The sequence below is a fragment of the Strongyloides ratti genome, scaffold srae_chrx_scaffold0000007, assembly GCF_001040885.1.
Source record: "Strongyloides ratti genome assembly S_ratti_ED321, scaffold srae_chrx_scaffold0000007".
Lineage (NCBI taxonomy): Eukaryota > Metazoa > Nematoda > Chromadorea > Rhabditida > Strongyloididae > Strongyloides > Strongyloides ratti.
In genome coordinates, this window is record NW_020171515.1 from 67,291 (window position 1) to 87,117 (window position 19,827).

General features: G+C 21.5%; 6 protein-coding genes across 6 annotated transcripts; 1 reads left to right on the forward strand and 5 right to left on the reverse strand.

Moving 5' to 3' along the window:
• Nucleotides 1-113: 113 nt before the first annotated feature.
• On the reverse strand, nt 114-1,583 carry SRAE_X000252800 (Adiponectin receptor protein; the record flags this gene model as incomplete). The annotated part of the gene is made up of 2 exons (XM_024645698.1): nt 114-272; nt 318-1,583. The coding sequence occupies 2 exons, from the start codon at nt 1,581-1,583 to the stop codon at nt 114-116; spliced, it is 1,425 nt and encodes a 474-aa protein (XP_024499954.1).
• A 1,736-nt stretch (nt 1,584-3,319) lies between these two features.
• SRAE_X000252900 (MIP05841p) lies at nt 3,320-5,702 on the reverse strand (the record flags this gene model as incomplete). The annotated part of the gene is made up of 4 exons (XM_024645699.1): nt 3,320-4,242; nt 4,292-4,871; nt 4,915-5,546; nt 5,600-5,702. The coding sequence occupies 4 exons, from the start codon at nt 5,700-5,702 to the stop codon at nt 3,320-3,322; spliced, it is 2,238 nt and encodes a 745-aa protein (XP_024499955.1).
• Nucleotides 5,703-9,205: 3,503 nt separating this feature from the next.
• SRAE_X000253000 (Reduced folate carrier family and Major facilitator superfamily domain, general substrate transporter-containing protein) lies at nt 9,206-10,579 on the forward strand (the record flags this gene model as incomplete). Its single annotated transcript, XM_024645700.1, has 1 exon — nt 9,206-10,579. One exon carries the CDS (start codon nt 9,206-9,208, stop codon nt 10,577-10,579), a length of 1,374 nt encoding a protein of 457 aa, XP_024499956.1.
• A 275-nt stretch (nt 10,580-10,854) lies between these two features.
• On the reverse strand, nt 10,855-13,029 carry SRAE_X000253100 (WD40 repeat and WD40/YVTN repeat-like-containing domain and WD40-repeat-containing domain and G-protein beta WD-40 repeat and Protein of unknown function DUF3337 family-containing protein; the record flags this gene model as incomplete). The annotated part of the gene is made up of 1 exon (XM_024645701.1): nt 10,855-13,029. One exon carries the CDS (start codon nt 13,027-13,029, stop codon nt 10,855-10,857), a length of 2,175 nt encoding a protein of 724 aa, XP_024499957.1.
• Nucleotides 13,030-13,517: 488 nt separating this feature from the next.
• SRAE_X000253200 (BTB/POZ-like domain and Potassium channel tetramerisation-type BTB domain and BTB/POZ fold domain-containing protein) lies at nt 13,518-14,723 on the reverse strand (the record flags this gene model as incomplete). Its single annotated transcript, XM_024645702.1, has 3 exons — nt 13,518-13,760; nt 13,817-14,037; nt 14,315-14,723. 3 exons carry the CDS (start codon nt 14,721-14,723, stop codon nt 13,518-13,520), a joined length of 873 nt encoding a protein of 290 aa, XP_024499958.1.
• A 3,322-nt stretch (nt 14,724-18,045) lies between these two features.
• On the reverse strand, nt 18,046-19,732 carry SRAE_X000253300 (Hypothetical protein; the record flags this gene model as incomplete). The annotated part of the gene is made up of 3 exons (XM_024645703.1): nt 18,046-18,339; nt 18,412-19,426; nt 19,470-19,732. The coding sequence occupies 3 exons, from the start codon at nt 19,730-19,732 to the stop codon at nt 18,046-18,048; spliced, it is 1,572 nt and encodes a 523-aa protein (XP_024499959.1).
• Between the last annotated feature and the right edge of the window lie 95 nt (nt 19,733-19,827).

Genomic DNA, 19,827 nt, shown 5'->3' on the forward strand with positions numbered 1-19,827 from the left:
AAATATTATTTTTATGATTTTTCAAAATAATAAAGTGAATTAACAAGCGTATTTAATTTGCATAATTTTAAATAATTATTTTTTGTTGAGGCATATAATTTTTTTTGACAATATTATAATTCTTGATGTTGAAGATATTTGTCATGAAGCGTAGTATTTATGTCACTTGGACAGGCACTTGTAAGACGATTCATTGCCATGTTATAAACACCATAGTAATGAGTAAAAGCAGCACAAACAACACATAGATGAAATAATTGATGACTTTGAAACTAAAATAATTAAAATATTATATTAAAAATAATTTTAAAATTTACCCAAATATCACATTTACCAGGGAAAAATCTTTCTGGTGTTCTAGTTGCGTATAAGACAGCCCCAATAAGATATAATATTGCCATTATGATTAGATAATAAAAACCATTTTCATCAATCATTTTTGATATTCCATCTGTCATAATAAAATGTATTGCTGGAAAAACTCCTGACATTCCCATTAATACAAATACTAATGCTCGATAAGGTCTAAATTTTGGTTCACTAAATTTGTCCCATAATGAAACAACAACGGCAGCAACTCCTAATATAGCAATCATAGTAATATATGTTACTTTTGGTAATGCACGACAATAAAATCCATAATATATCCATGGGATAAATGATCCAATAATTAAGAGAGAAATACCAACATAATCTAATTTACTAAAAAATCTAACTACAGGTATAGAATGACATGATACAGTATGAAAAACAAATGAAGCACCCAAGCATATTATAGCTGATAAAAAGAAAAATGAAAAAACTAATTTTTCCTGGAATTGGATATGAGTATCAGGTCTTGTAAGAAACCATAATGCAAGTACAAAAAATGCAACACATCCAATTAAATGTGTCCATATATTACCAGTTTCTGTATGAAGTGATAGAATACTTTTAAAACATTCAACAAAACTTGGTAATGGTGGTCGATGACCAGTTAAAAGATACTCATTATCTTTTAACCAATCTGGTAAATCTTCAAAATTTTGTACTGTCCAAACAGCTTCCCATGTTTTTTTAATAACAATACCTCCATCGGCACAATCACATGTTTGTTCAAAAACATCAATTTCTAAATTTGCTCCCTCATTTTTATTATCATTTCCACTAGTTTTTTCATCTTGTTTTGTCCAAAATGATCCTTTCTTTTTATGATAACGTGCCTTGGTATGACGTTCCTCTCCACTTGCAAGAAGTTTATCAAGGTCCTCATTACTATTTGCACGACTTCTTATTTTTCCACTTTTAAAATCAAATATACCTTCACCATCACTACCAGAGCTTAAATAATCCTCTTCTTCATCACTAAAATGAGTTGTAATTGTACTTCTTTTAACAATAACTTCTACAGGTTTTCCTTTTTCTCTTGTTTTATCAACTTTAATTGAAGTAGAATCTTGAAGAATATATTCTCCAATTTTTTCAGAAGCTTTTCCTTTTGTAACAATTTCTCTAGCTTCATTTAAAGCTTCATTAATATATGGTGAACAGAAATCATCATCAGATTTGTCTTGGTTTACCTTTTCTGCCTTTTTTGTACTCATTTCTTTTTTTAAAAGTCTTAAAAAAATTTAAATTTAGATATATAAAAAATATAAAATGATAAAGATAAAATAAAAAAATTAAAATAGTGATTGGAAAGGTGTTTTACAAAAAAAAAGGTTATTTTTTGTTTTGTAATATAATATTTTTATAAAATATATAATTGAGACAAAAAAATATATATATGATTATAAATATTTATCGCAATTAATTTGTCTAAAAAATATTTTATAATATAATAAATATAAAAAAATTTGTCACATGAAAAAAAAAAGACATAATAACAAAATTTAATTAAAATATAATAGAATATTATCCTTAAAATTTTAATAATCAAAATGTCGCATTTTGTTCTTTCAATGTTCAAAAAATAAAAGTTAAGTTAAAAATTTTAACATGTTACCAAATGTTATATTATCATATAATAACACATTTAAGTATAACATAAAATAATTCAAAACATTATGAGTGTAAATTTTATATTATAAAGTAGTAGTAATTTTAACAATTATTCATTAAAAAAGTTTAATTTTTTAAAAATATATTATATTATTAGTAGTGTGCAAACAGGTTAATATTTAATTGAAAATTTTGTTTATACTCTTAAATAATATAAATGCACTTTATTTCAATTAAGCTTTACTAAGCAAAAATATTGCACGTGATAATATAATTTTCATTAATACATTTTATAAATTATGCTATCAAATTTGATTAACTATATAATATTTGATAAAGAATTAAAAAATAGAATTTAAAAAAATTATACATAGCTTTATGGTTCTTATAAAACACTTAACATGTGTGATATGTTTTAATAAAATTAAATAACAATACTTGATAAGAATTTATAAAATATTATATACAATCAAGTAATAATTTTTGTGAAAAAGTGTTAAAATAATATTAATTTTGATATCAAAAAAGTTATACATATTAATTATACTATATAATTGTAGAACTAAAAAAGAGTAAAATTCATATTGATTTAATCAAGTTTTAAACATCTATCCCTTCATAATTGTCAGTAGAAACTAATGCGTATTTTTGTTATTATAAAACATTTGGCCATTATAGATAGTTTGGCCGTATCATAAGATAAATTGAATGTGATATATATATATATATATATATATGTATATAATTTAATCAATCTTTTTCATGCATAAACACAAATAATTATAATAATATTAAAAAATTTTTTTAATATTTTTATTAATATTTCATTTTATAAAATGAAAAAAAATATAATTCTAAAATGAATGTAAAATATAAATTTTTAATAAAAAGTTTCATACATCAACTACAATAAAGTTGTTGAGGCCGCGCCGTAAATATATATATAAGAATAGAATAATAAAATGGTTTTATGAGTTTTCTAAAGTATTCATATTTTGTAGTATGTATTTTTATAGTTATACCAATAGTTATATTTTTTTTTATAGTAAACTTCTTTTTTATTGATGCGTATCAAAAAAATAATTAACATACAATGTTTTAAAAAGTATTTATTTCAAAGATAAAATGATTTATAAAGAAAAGATCATTGACAATACTAAATATAACTTTTTTTTTTAAAATTGATTAATAATATTTTTTTAAAATATAAAAAAAAATAAATGTATTAATTGAAAATTGTTAATAATTTTGAAATTGAACTGCAAGAAATAAAACATTGAAAGAGTAAACATATAGTGTTATAGTACAAAGCACAATATATTTTGTAATCCTTATCACATTATATAGGTGGTTGTATTCCGGTTTGTTCCATTGCAATTATCATATCATTTACTTCTTGTGTATCAACAAATGATTTTTCCATATATGAAGACTCACCTCCTATTTTAGGCTTGATTTTTTTACTTTCTTCAATTGTTTTTCTCAATACATTATCACGATGTATATCTTGCGACATTTTTCTATGAGAACTACGATTAAGATGTCTAACAATCTTAGGATTGTAACATTTTGGATCACTAACCATGCGTACAAGAAATGATCTTTTTTCAGAAAGACTTTTTATTTTTTTTCTTTCAAGAAATTCATCATTAATTGATGGTTGACTGGGTACATATGGAGAACGAGAATCTGAATCAATACTTTTTTCTCTTCCTGATTGAATAGATTCAGTAGAATTTCTTAATCGATAACTTTCAGAACGTTCAATTCCAGTATTTGTACTACCATACATTGATGTTCCTTCATAATAGTATTCTGTTTCATCTTCCTCAACTAATGGTGGTTCTGATGGTTCGTAAAGTATTTCTTGTGCTGTTTGCGTTATAATATCATAAGCAATTTCTATATCCTTGTCTGTAGCATGTTCTTGGCAAACACAAAAACGTATTACAAATCTTGAAGATAATGAAGCTGGTACCATATGTATTTTACCACTACTGTTTAATTGTGTTAACAATTTACGATTGATTTCATCACTTCCTTTTAAACGAAAACATACTAAACCTAAAATAACTTCACCAATAATTTCAAATCTTTCATCATTACGCAATAATCCTTCAAATTTTTTTGCTAAACGAACATGTTCTCTTATATATTTTTGAAGACCTTCAACACCATACATTCTTATGACAAACCAAAGTTTTAATGATCTAAAACGACGACTAAGTGGTATTCCCCAATGTCTATAATCAATTGCTTTATCTAAAAAAAAATTATTTAATTACATTATTTATTTAATTTTTTATATTACCTGTCCAAGAGTGTTGTAAATATAATGGATCTACAACTAATGCTTGTGTCAATTTAAATCTATCTCTACACCACATTGTAGAACAATCAAAATTAACAAGCATCCATTTGTTTGGATTTGTATTAAAAGACATTGCATGTTCAATACCTTTCATTAAATATCTAAATTCTGGACATATCATAGCTGAACCAGCATATGCACCATCAACATGAAGCCATATATCATTTTCAGAACAAACAGGACCAATTTCTGATAATACATCAAAACTGCAAACAGATGTTGTTCCTAATGTTGTTGAAACAAAAAATGGAATTAATCCAAGATTTCTATCTTCTTGAATAGCTGCATATAAGGTATCACCTCTTAAACGAAATAAAGAATCAGTTTCCATAATTCGTAATTTGACCATTGCAATCATACATGCCTTTTCAACAGATGAATGAGCTTCTTTTGAACAGTATGCTACAAGTTTTGACATAAGAAGACCTTCTTCAACAAAAGGAAAACGATCTTTAAGTTTTTTAAGTATTTCAAATCTTGCGGCTAACAATGCAACAAAATTACATTCACTTGCCGAACCCTTAAAATAAATATTTATATAATTTTTTTTAATATAAATATACCTGAATAACACCACCGCCATTACCATTTGGTGTAAATGGTAAAAATTCTTTTGGTAATCCCATCATATGCCCAAACCAATCTAACATTATCATTTCTAATTCAGTCATTGCTGGGCATGCTGCCCATGAAAAACCAACACAACCAAGTGCATCTGACAACATTCCTGCTAAAATAGATGGCCATGAATTACCGGCAGGAAAGTAGGCATGAAAACGTGGATGTTGCCAATGTGTAACTCCAGGCATAATAAGATTTTCAAAATCTTTCATTACCTGATCATAACTTTCAGCCATTTGTGGTGGTTGTTTTGGTATAAGATCACGTAAATATCCTGGTTCTATTTCAGGTACAACACGACGTTCCTCAATATTTTTCATATAATTAACAAGATAATCAACCATCTTTCGTCCATTAACTCTAAATTCTTCTTCATTCATTCCTGGATATAATTTTGGTAATGATAAATTTTGAGATTGTGAAATATTTTTTTCATTTCTTTGAATATTTGGACTTGATGATAATGGTCTTGAAATAGGTCTTGGTGGTGGTATTGGAGGTGTTGATTTGTTTGAAAAATTATTATTCATTATAGTTGATTTTGGAGATGACTCTAACAATAAAACAGAATTACCTTAAAATATTAATTATTAAAAAACAAAAAAAAAATTTAATATATTATGATACCTTTAGATATTAAAGAACTTTTAAGTTTAGCTGTTTTATCTTGACAATAGCTATTAATACTACTAAAAACTCCAGAAAAAGAAGAAGTATGATCAAAAGACATAGATAAAATAAGATTTTAAAATAAATTTTAATGATATAATCCTTTCTCATATTTCAATATTTTAAAATCACACCCATTTTCAATTAAAAAGTTATCAAAAAGCTTGAAGATTTTAATTGAATTGTCAATTACATATTGTTAAGTATTCTACAAGTTTACTTGAAAGCTGTCATATCCTTATTTTGATTATCTATATAATTATTTTAAATTATCTTATAACTTTTATGTTTATTAAAAAATAAATTATTTTATTTATATATATAAATATATATATATATATATATAAATTTATGACATAATTTATTTATTTAAAATTGAAAAAAGAAGTGATATCATACGATTTATAATGATATATTAAGTGATATGTATTTTTTGTTTAAAAATTTAATATTTTATGAGAATAAAAATACTAATTTATATATAAAAAATAATAGAACTTTGTTAAATTATCAAGTGAATTACCATAAAATATTAATAAATTTCTAATGTTAAACATATAATAATTTAATAAACAATGATTTTGAATCTTATTAGAAGATATTTTTTAAATAACATGTACTTTTAAGACCGTTTACATTTTCATAAGCCAAATATTAAAATTAATTGTTCAATTAAAAAAATTAATTTGTATAAGCTAATCACTATATAATTTAATCTAAAATAAAACATATTCTTGTATATTATTAGATTTTTCTTTAGTTATAATGATAAAAAAAAATAGAAGATTAGCATAAAATTACAGTAGTATGTTTTATAAAATGTCAATAAAATATAATTATAAAACAAATAAAAATTAACAAAGAGTACAATAAAAATAAAGCTTTATAAATCAAATATCATTTTTAGAAGAACAATTAAATTAAAAATTTTTATTCTTAAAAGTTTAAAGTTCTTTTCCAAATAAATTCTTTATTCAAAAATTTTATTTGATGTTAAAATTTTTTTTTAATATGAATTATTTATAAAATTATTTTTTTTTTTTAAAATTCTTACAATAATGTATATAAAATAAATGAAAAATTTTATATTTTAAAATTATTTTATTTTTAATTATGGTTATCATAAAATAATATTTTTTTAAAATATTAATTTGTTTATTATTAAAATAATTATATTTATGTTCAATTATTTGAAATACACTGTTAATTAAAAGTAATTCTATAATATGCCATTTATAATTAAAAATAAGATACTTTTTTAAAACAAAATGTTATAAATAGATATAATTTTATATACAGGTTTTATCCCTTATACAATTATTATTGTAAATAAACAAATATTTTATAGAAAATTATTTTCTAACAATGCTTTTTAAAAAAATTTTTAATCTCTTGTTTAGAAGAAAATTAAATATCATTTTCAATTTTAATGCCATTTTTTTTTATATTTATAGTAATTTTTTCGGTGTTGAAATATAATAAAATATTTATTAGTTGAGTATCTATATTAAATGTAAAAAAAAAGTACATTTCTATTTATATATAATAAATAAATTTAAAAACAAATTACTAAATTTGCTTCATTTTTAATATTTACTTTCTAATTATATAATTTTAGGTAAATAAAGATGAAAATATTATTTCCTAAAATATTTTTATTAATTATTTTACTTATATTATGTGTTAATTTTATACCTGTTGTATGTTTTACAATGTTATCAAGTCCAAGTCAAAATACTTTTTGTATATTGTATCCAGAAATTTGTGAGGCTGCTGTCAAACGATTAGACAATCCATCCTATTATTAAAATAAAGAAAATTTCCCAAAATTTCAAATACATAATAATTTCATTATCTTAACTTCCTTTTTTTTAACATGGAATGATGCATGACAAAATAGAAAAAATATTTTTTTACAATTGATTAGCACAACAATATTTGATATTTTTTGACATCACCATATATTGTTTTGATTAAATATATATTTTAGTATAATTATAAAAAAAATATTAATTAAATGTTAAAAGTTGATTGTTTAACTAAAAAAAATTAATATAACAGACTTATTTATTAATTGTAACAAAAATTTAAATAATATAACGATAAACTTATAAAAAAAACAACATATATCATTATAAAATTATAACTAATTAATTTTTTTAAAGTACTTATTTTTTGATTCATTAATGTTATTGTTTTGTGTTTATAGAAATAAAATAAGCATTGATGTTGTATAGTAACCTTGATAAGATCTCAATGATCTTAAAAATTTCTATCTAAAATATTATATATAAATATCAGCTGACAAAATGAAACAACTATTGGCAGATTCAATATAGGTATAACAAATTATAAAATCATATTTCTGGTTTTTATTTATTTAACCATATAAAAATAATATTAATTTTATTAATAATAAGATAAAGATTTTAATAAAATAACTGGCCAATCAACAATCACAAAAACTATTAATCATTTCTACCTCATTCTGGTTAATTTATAAATTTTTAATAAAATAATTTTCTGTTATAAAAAAAATATATATTATAAATAACTTTTTTACTTTTTCTATTAATTAAAAAATTAATTATAACAATTCAGCGAAAATGATGTATATATAACTACAATCGGTCATGGGTTGAAATTATTTATTTTATATTTACTACATTTATCGAAAATTATTATTCTTGAAAGTAGTAATAGATACACTTTTTAATTTTTACGGTTCCAGTGTAAAATTATAAAATAAGCACACAATGTAATTATAATTCCATTAAATTTTTAAGATATATTTATTTTTACGGCGAATTTGACGAAAAAACGTAAAAAATATCAAGGAAATAATTTGGTAAACCACTGATAAAATAAGGGGTTGAACTTCAATGAGGTATTTAATATAGTAAGAAATGGTAATCAAGATCATATTACATCCAGTTTATGTTCTGTCCATTTTAAATATTTATAAAATAAAAATGAAAAATCATAAAATAATAATAATAATAAATTATTATTATTTTTATTTTATTTTAATATTTTATCATTATTTACATCAGTAAGATGACTGAATCTTTATTAAATTTTTATAATAAAAAAAAAACTTAATTTTGACGTTTCAAGAATTTAAAAAAATAAAGACTTAAAAATATTTTTAATCTTATTTGTATAAAATACTTAATTATATATATTTTTTAATGTTTAAAAATAATTATTTAAAGAAATTTATGTTAAAATTTAAAAGTACCTAAAATTGACATCTTGTTATTTGATATATTATTAAAGATATTTGGAGACTGCAAAAATATTATTGTAGTGTTAATCGATTATCTATCTTTTATTTTACAAAATATTTATTTTTTATTTAATCATTTTATACTAAGTAGCTTATACTTTTGCCTCGTCTAATCGAATAAAATTGTTTGTTTTTTAATAATAAAATAATTTTGTCATTTTAAAAAGTTAAAATAACTACTTTTATATTACTTATTATTTAAAATAATTTTTATTTTTATGTTACATATAATATTAATTTTTATTTTATAGACTTTTTTCAAATTTAGAAAAAAGATGATCATTGAATTTATTAGAAAAAATAAAAAATCATGGCTTCCTATAATATTATGTATCTATGCATTCCTTAAAGAAATAAAAGTTGGTGAACCTTTTGTCTTTAAATACCAAACAACAGTTTTGAATTTTACTGGAAGTGTTTTATCAGGACAAGTATATCCTTTATCAGCTTATAGTTATTTAATATTTTTAGTACCAATTTTTTTATTAACAGATATTTTTCTTTATAAACCTACAATGATCATTGAAATGATTGGACAAGTAACATTACGTTATTTATTTATTTATGGATTATCTTTATTTGAACAACAAATTGCATATATATTTTATGGTATTGCTTCTGCTTCAGAAATAGCATTTTTTGCCTATATTTATGCTATTCTTGATAAAGAACAATATCAAAAATTAACAACATGGACTAGAGCAGCTACAATGGGTGGAAGAACAACTGGTTATATTGTAGCACAATTGATTATCCTTGCTGGTATTGGTGATTATTTAACATTAAATAAAATTGCTTTAGTATTTCCAACAATAGTATTATTTATATGTATATTTCTTCCTCGTGTACATTGGAAACATATGGTAATAAGATTATTTGAAACAAATGATAATTGTATTGAAATGATAAAAAATGAAGAAAAACCAGATTGTTATTCTAAATATCTTATATTTAGATTTAAACAACTTAAAAATGATTTTGTTAAAATTTATAGTGTTGGATATATAAGAAAATGGTCTTTTTGGTGGGCAATGACAACATGTATGTCATTACAAGTTGCATTGTATGCTCAAACCTTATGGGGTGAAGCATCTGAAAAGAATAATCCATTAAATGGATTTGCTGAAGCAGCATATACATTTACAGCTGCATTTTCAATTTTATTAATGAATAATTTAAATATAAATTGGGATAAATATGGTGAAATTGTTTTAGTAATTATATCAACTATAGATGGTGGCCTTCTTTTCATTAATGCAATTACATCAAATATTTTTGTAATGTATGGTTGTTATATAGGATATAGAAGTTTTTATCAAGTTATGATTACAATCGCGCAATGGAATATAGCAAAAAAAATGATGTGTGAAAGTTACGGGCTTGTATTTGGTGTTAATTCATTTATAGCCTTAGTTATGCAATCAATTATTGCTGGAGTTATAAGTGACAAACGTGGGCTTGGAATGGATGTTCGTTCCCAATATATTGTATATTGTGGTTGTCATTTATTAATTGCAATAATATTTTTGTGTTCTGTTATAAATACCTTAATATCAAATAATTTATCAAATAGTAAAATTACTAGTAGTATTTCAAAACAATTTTCAAATTGTGATCTTTCAAGTCACACTGAATCGGATGTTGTTTGAAATGATCAAACAATAAATTTAAAAAAATAAAAAAAGGAAAAAAAAATAGTGAAAATATTAAATTTTATTTTTTAAAATGCATAATTAATATTAGAAATTTAATTTTAAACGACGTTACATTAACTTATGTAATTGATGTAAGTATGTACAATATGTACTAATAAATTTTATGTATTATTTGCAACTAAATATTTATATATATATATATATATATATACATCTAAATATATATATGAAACCGTTTTTTTTTTTTAAATCTATAAAATATATCATTATCAACGTATTTGCTTATAAACAATGACAACATCACCACCTTGTCGCCAAATAAAATGTTTAACAGATCTTAAATCCATATCAGGATCCAGTTTTTGTTCATTGCAATAAAGTTCTATCTTATTTTCTATATTATTAAATAATGAATTTGTTATCATTTTATTTCCTTGGGAATTTGTGTTATAATTACTATTAATAGAATATGAATTATTACCCGGATTATAAGTATTAGAATTATAACTGTTATTACTATTTACTGTACCATCATTACCACCAATTAATTTTGTTAGAACATGTTCCATTATTTTACGTACTTGAAGCATCTCTGTTGCAGATAAACGTTCACGTTTAGGATTTTTATTATTATTTGTTGAATTTAAATTTGCTGAATAAGGAATTAAAGCAAATGGAATTTTATTAAATTTTGGTGGAACCTGTTTTTCAATTGCTTCTTTTGCCCATGTAGGCATTAAGTCATCCAGAATTGATGATTCCGTTTCATTACCAACATCTTTAACACATGACCTTAAAATAGGCCTTCCAGACGATTCACTTAAAATTATCGTTGTATGAAGTGGCAATTGAAAGATTGTTTGATTATTAGAATCATCCATTTCATCATCATTTTCATTATAACACATCGTACTTTTTACCCATCTATTAAATAAGCTTTTTAAAAATATACCCCCATAATTAAGTTTTGTTTCTTGTGTCTTATCAGCTAAACCAGCCTCTTTAGCTGTTACCCAAGATGCAAAAACATCCGTTTCATCTAAAATAATTTGTAACATTCCTAATTTTAAGTCAACACTAAACCATGAAGGTACATAAACCCGTTTATTATATTTTTTTACTACTTCATCAATAAATACTTTGCCATGTTGACCAATTTTACGTGTTTGTAGAATATCCCAAACATCAACATTATTTTCAGTATCTTTTGTTACAATATGCCTTTTATCATTAAGAACAACATATTGTCTTATTGATGGAGCACCATAAATAATTATATCGGGAGGTAAATGAGGATTTTTTTTTCCTTCATCATTATTTGTATTATTTTGTAAAATATTATAATTATTTAATAAATGTTTAGTTTCTAATTGTAATGAAATATTATTTTTTGATTCTCCTCCTATATCATCATCATCATTATCACTTACATTTTTAAATACTAATTGTGATGAATTACTAGTACTAATTTTAAATCTTTTTATATTTTCACTTTGTCCACATGTCCATAAATATTTATTACCATTTTCTTCAACAAAAAGTATCTTTTGAATGCAATTATCTTCTTCTAATATTAATAATGAATCTGAAAAATCTCTTAAATTTGTTTTCCATATCATTTTATCTTTTCCTCCACTATATAATTCTGTCCAATTATCATTAGTTGCTAAAGCCCATACTCCTTCATTGTGTAATTGAATTGTACCAATACATCTTTGTTGTCCAACACTCCATATTTTAACACTTCCATCACTTGAAGCACTAATTATTTGACTACCATCATCTGATACAAGTAAACTTTTAACATTATCAGTATGTCCTTTAAGTTTTCCTATTTTTTGACAACATCTTGCATCCCATATACGTATAATTTTTTCTGTACTTCCACTACATATTACATTAGCATTAGAAGACATTGCTAATGAGTATATACTATTTTTATTACCATTTAAACTACTTGTTGTAACTGTATTGTTAGTTGCAGTTAATTTTGTTAATGTTCCAACATCCCATAAATATATTGCTTGATCAAAACCGGCACTAGCAACTAGTTCAACATCTTTTGCATAAGCTAAAGCTTTAACATAATCTTGATGTGTACGTAATGTACTCATACAAAAACCTTGTTTTGCATTCCATACTTTTATTGTTGTATCACTACTAGCAGATATAAGATTTTGTCCATTACAACATAAAACTATATCATTTACCCAATCACAATGATGTTCCATAGATTGAATATATCTTTTTGATACTATATCATTAGATATAATATCATTATTTGATGTATTCCATATTCGTATAATACTATCACTACCAGCAGAAAATAATCTACCAGTACTTTTATCATATTGTAATGAATTAACAGAAGACCGATGGGCTGGTTCACTTTCATTTCTTAGTGTAACAGAAATTTGAATTTTTCTTTTATATGATGAAGACATAACAGGAAATTAAATTTAATGGTATCAAATAACAAAATAAAATTTTTAAATATACTAGAAATAAATACAAAATTAATAATAAAATTTTAGTATTGAAACATATAAAAGTCTGATAAAAGATAAAACAACAAACGGTTTTAAGGCGAAATTGGAGAATAGTTTATATCAAAATATTTTATTTGCCATCAACATTTTTTATGTTGACATAAACTAATATAAATTTATAGAACAAGTATATATATATATATATGTATATTTTTATGAATAAATAATAAAAAAATATATATTTTATATAAAATAATAAATTTATAAGATAGAAAAATTTATTTTTTAATATATAAAACATTACATAAAATTAAAAAAAATTACATTAAAAATATTTAATATAAATTTGTTACGGTAAAATAAAAATTGTTAAAATATCGATATATATAAAAGAAAATAAGTACTTTAAAAAAAAGCCAAAAAAAATTAAATTTTTTTTTTATTTACTTGCTGTCGCTTCCCATAACACTTGTAGCTAATTGTGGTTCTCTATAAAAAACATATTCTGTATAATGTGCCCATCTTTGTTCTTCAAAATCTCCACTATTACGTTGATTGACAAAATCTTGTGCTCCAGTATTTATTTGAGCTCCTAAAACAGAAAATCCAGCAGTTGCTAATCCATTAGCACCAGAAGAGCAAGTTGCGACAAGTTTAAATCCCTTCTCAGCTAAATTATCACATGCCTAAAAAGTTAAAATATTTTTGTTATATAATATTGATGTAATTTTATAATATTTACTCTTTCTAAACATTGATGTTTTAAGTATAGTCTTGAAGTATATCTTTCACTTCCTTCTCGATCAGGATCTCTACTTTCATTAAGTGTATCAGCAAATACTTCACGGCATAACGCTACTTTTCCACATACAAGTATACGATGTAATTTTCTAAATTTAACATCAGCTTGTCCATCTCTCCCAAAAGCAAATGTTCCCCTATATCCAAGAGTAATAAACCCTCCTAATATAATTATATTAATGTATTGAAATTTAATTATTTTTTTTTATTTATTAACAACAAAATTTTATTCATAAACATTCAAAAGTATTAAAATAAAAAATATTTTAATATATAATGAGTTATCATTATAATAATTAAATAAAACCAAAAATAAAAAGATATAAAAAATAAATGAACTATTGTAAGTACATTTTAATATAAATATTATTATTAAAAAAGAATTTTGAATTATTTATAAGAATATGTTAAAAAAAAAAAAAAAAATAAATTAACTTACCAGTTTCACAAGTATTTTGTAAAACAGTATTTTCACTAACTTGTCCATTACCAAGACGCCCAGGATATTTAAGATTAAAATATGGTAATAGGAGTTCATTCATGTTTTCAAGTTTGTAAAACATAACTTCCTCTTTTAATCTTGCCGTATCTTTAAAATTATCAGGAAGTAACAATTTTCCAGTTCTCATATAGTCAAGAATATAAACAAAAAGTTCTCCATCACGGTCAATAAAATAAGTGCCATCAGGAAGTTTGGTAGCAACATTTTCATGTTGATTACCATCTGATTTTAATATATCAGTAAAAAAAGTATTTTCTTCTCTCATTAATGTTCTTACAGTAGTCATATATTTTGTACCACCAATATTAAGATTAATAACTTGGCAATCATTAAAATTTTCTCCCATAACTTAAATTAGTTAATCTATAATAAAAATAAGCCTAACAGAAATATTATTTTAATTTATATAATAAATTGGTAATAAAATGATTTTAAAATCAGTTAAATTAAATATACAATGCTTTTTAAAACAAGATATATATTTATATATATTTTAATATATAATATAATAAAACAATGTGCAACAAACCATTTTGAGATAATGGTATATATCAATCAAATGTTAAGAACTCTTTTTAAATCTTTAGATGTAATTTTATCATTTTTATTAAAAATTTTTTTTTTCTTAAGTATATTGAATTAAAATATTATATTATAATAGAAAAAAAAATTTTTAGCTTTTAAATATTAGTTTTTCTTAAAGATATATATACAAAGAAAATGAATTTATAAAAATTTCATTGAATAATTATATGTTATTTTAAATATTATTTAAAATAACTTAAAAAATAATTGCGTGCTTATAAATTAAACAAATAAATTAATAGACAGAAATAATTTTGAGCTTCAATTGTGTCATTTAATATATTATATTATGCTTAATATATTTAATAAAATTTTATTAAATAAATTTAAATAGAAAATAATTATCTGTACTATCATAGAACTTTTTATAGAAATATTTTTAAAACATAAAATCTTAAAATTTCTTTTATAATTACAAAACTTCTTAAAATTTTTCTTTTCTCTTTATATGTAAATAATGGAAAAAGAAAGTATATATTATATAATATATATTTACTATACAAACTCTTAATACTTGCATAAACTAAAAGAAAACTTTTAAAAGATGTTTCTATGATTATAGGCAATTAGAAAGAACTGTATAATGAAATTAAATTAATGAAAATAATTATTTTAAAAAAAATAAAAATAAAATATATTATTAATGTATGAGAAATGTATATACATTTTTGACAGAAAAATAATATAATAAATAGATAAATATCTTATTAAAATGAATTCAAAGACTTTATCAATAATTATTGAAGATCTTATCTATTTTTCATTATTTCCTTGTAAAACAATTTTAAAAATATCTTTTTTTTTACTATAATATTTGAATTAGTTATTTAAAAAAATTTCTTATGATAAAAAATGCATAATAAACAAACAATTATTTTTTTAAATAACATAATTTGTTATAGTTAAAGTAATTAAATATAATACAATTAAATAGTATAAAATTTTTATAAAAAACGAAAAATATATAAAAAAAAAAATTTTTTATCTTTTATTAAGTACAAATATTATTTTTTACCTAAAAAGTGTACTTTATTTATCATACCTTTTTATATTTTATCTTTTGATGGCATGACTTTACAAATAAAATAAATATATATTTTATATTAACAATGAAATTTTTAATATTATATGATGAAGAATATATAAATTTAATACTTTTCAATTAAATTGCAAAAAGATATGTCATATAATAATCGTAGTATCTTTAAAGGGCAAATTTTATGTTTTCTTGTATACATTTTCTTAGTTAATATTTTACTCAATATCCAAAATATGGTAATAAGTAAAACATCATTTTAAATCATAAATGATTAAATTATTTTCACATACTTTTTTATATACGTATATAGATGTCTATTTTTAAAAATATAATCAAATGTGTTTTTTATTTTGACAATATATATATATATATATGCATATATCAAAAATTTAAACTAATTGATGAAGTAAAAATTTCTACAATATTTTTCAATTCAACTAACATAAATTTGGAAAAACTTTCAATAATCTTTTTTGAACTTTTTTTTTTATTTTGATAAGCAAAAGCTTATTTATTATCTTAAAACTTTTTATGAAAATTGCATTTCAATTGATTTTAGATGCCTTAAAAGATAATTTTAATAATAAAATGAGGAAAAATAACTATTGTAATTATTTTTAAACTTAAGGAAAACGAATTTCTTAATTTTTTAAAATATTTTTATAAAATATAATTTTTTTTTTTAAATGTACATTATAATAAGAGTAAACATATGAAATATATATATATATATTTCGTTATAATGACAAAATATATTTAAATAAAAGAAGAAAATTAACAATAATGAAGTAGGATAAAAATTCAAAAATGAAAAACGGCAATAATACTTAAATAACAATGATAGTACACATAATTATGTTCAAAATTATTTCTTTACATCTACAATACTTCTTTATATCTTTTTATATATACTTTAAAATATATTCGACTTTCTGAAAAATACTTGATGAATAGTTATGTCAAAAAAATTTTATATTTTAATAGTGAATATTAAAATAGAAAAATATCTTATCAAGTGTAAAAATCTTTAAATATGGTTATACTTAAAATGTTAAATTTTTAATGATAAAACACATATCTATTTTGAAAAACAAATTTTATATTTAAAAAAATAACCCAAAATATAGTCATCAAATGAGAAGATTAATAATAGCTAAGAAATCGAAATATATAATATATATATATATATATATATACATATTTTTTTTTTTTTGCATAAAGTAATTGTAAAAGAATAATAAAGAAAATAATATTGGAAACATATGTAGTTGACTTTGTTACTTGAATATTAACTAATATTTTTATAATCATCATATTTTAATATTATGTATTCTTTTTAAAATTTTATTTTAAAATAAATATTTTTTATTAAATGTTATACAATAAATGGAAGGTTTTTGGAAGTGACATGATTATAATATAACAGTATACAAAATTATTCTTTGAAAAATTTTTCATTGAATTTAACAATTTCAGTTGCATCATTATGAATTAGTGACAGAAATTATCTTGTTTATAAGCAAATACATCGACTGGCAAACAACATAATATTTTGATTATGCTATTTAGTATCCTCCTATCATCAATTATGTATTTTATATTTTCTAAACTTTTAATAATAAATTTTTGTTAAATAATGGATATTAAAAATTTTAATTAACATCTTTTAAAAAAGAAAATTTTAATACATAAAAAATAATAATTTAATGAAAGTAAGTGAAGAATTTTGGAAATAAAAATAATTTTATAGTAATGAATTTTATTGTATTAAATATTCATTCAAAATAAAAAAAAAAGTAATAAAATTTTTTCTATGATGGTTGAGAAAAGTTAATAAATTGGTGGAATTATATAAAAAAGATAAAAAAAAATAGATATCCTACAAAAAAAAACGGGTATTATTTTAATAAAAAAATAATATATCAAAAAAAAAAAGTTAAGTAAATAATATTTATAAAAAATTTACGACGAATTAACCACAAGCATTTTTCTTATTTATATATAAATATATAAAAATATATTTATATATATATATATGTTTTTTTTATCTCCATGGTAGAAAAGAAACCGACTTTGTTCTTTTTATAGAATTTGATAATGTTTGTCTTTTTCCATTAAAAGATGAAATCTTAGAACTTTCTGTTCTTAATTTTTTTTTTCCATTTTTTGTAGTGCTTTCTTTCGACAAATTGTAAGATGATCTTGATAATCTGTCATTTATAGATTTGGGAATTGTGTTACTTGGAGGAATCCAAGGAATTTTAAATTTTTTTTTAGTTTCATTTTCAAAGCTTTCTATTTTATAAGCTAAAGATTTTTTATATTCATTTTCTTGTTCCTTAAAAGAAAAAAAAATAATGAATGGAGTTAAAAAAGAAAGATAAGATAAAAGATAATAAATTAATGTTACCTTCATTGTTAACCAAATTTCAAATGCTTCTTTTGCAATAGCATCTTTAAACTCCTTTTCATCCTTTTTTCTTTTTTTTAACATAGTCAATTTTTCTTTATTTTTTCTTTTATTTTCTTCCATCTCTTTTTCTTTTTGATTTTTCCATGCTTCAAAAGCTTTTATCGACTCATTTATTTTTTCTGTCTTTTCATCCTTCATTTTTTGTTCTTTCATTTTCTTTTCTTCTTCTTTTTTTTTTAATTGTTCTTTAATTCTATCTTCATGTTCTTTTTTCCATGCTAAAAACATTTTTTTAGCTTCTTTACGTTTATTTTCTTCTTCTTCCTTCTTTCTATTTTCATTCTCAATTTTATTTTTTCTTTCTAAATTTACTTTTTTCATTTTTTCTTCATAGTCACTTTTCCATTTTTCATAAATTTTTAATGACATTTTCATTTTCATTTCCTTCTCTTCTTCTTCTTTTTTCTTTGCAATATCTAATATTTCTTTTTTTTTCAAAGCTTCAAGTTTTTTTTTTTTTAACCAAGCATCATAACAAGTCTTTGAACGTTCTAACTTGTCATTTTTTTGCTCTTCTAACATATCATTATGAGAAAGAGATGTTCTCTTGTGTATATTTTTATTATCACTATCTAAAATTCTTATATTTGAGTTACTTTTTTTTAACAATAAATTTGAATTTCTTTCAACCATTGAGGCACTATTTGGTTTTATTACTTTTCTTATTAAGTTTTTTCCAGGTAATTTTGTTTCATTTATTTTATCATTTATATTTACTTTTTGAACCGGAAATGGTGGGTTATCTACATTTTTTTCGGATTGTGTATTAATAGTATTTTCAATATTTCTTTCACTACTTTCAATTAAAGTAGAAAATCTGTTTGATGGCTGTAAATATTTAATATTATTTTCATTTTTTGTACTTTCAGATGATGATGAAGTAACATCATCACTTGATGTTGAAGTAGAATCATCACTATATATTAAACTATTAGAAGAAGTAGAATTTGGACTAAAAAAAAAATAAATTTAGTATAAAATTATAATTGTAATACCTTATTTTAGTTGACGGATCATCAAAATTAACAAATTCTAAATTACTTTTTGATTGAATACCTGTTCTTCCAGTATCATTTGCAGAATTATTACCACTACCATTATTAAATAATTGTTCAACATAATTGTCTTTTTCTTCTAAATTTCTACCTCTGCGTGAGATTGGTCTATTATTAATACTTTCATTTCTTGGGATTTCTTTAATTTTTGGTGGTAGACCCAACAATTCCTCTATTGACTGAGTTTGAAGTTTCTTAGACATAATATACATTTAAAAAAGTAAATTAAATTTTACAAACAATATATTTTATTTGATATTTTGTTTTAAGTTGTGATTACAACTTTATAATGTTGCTA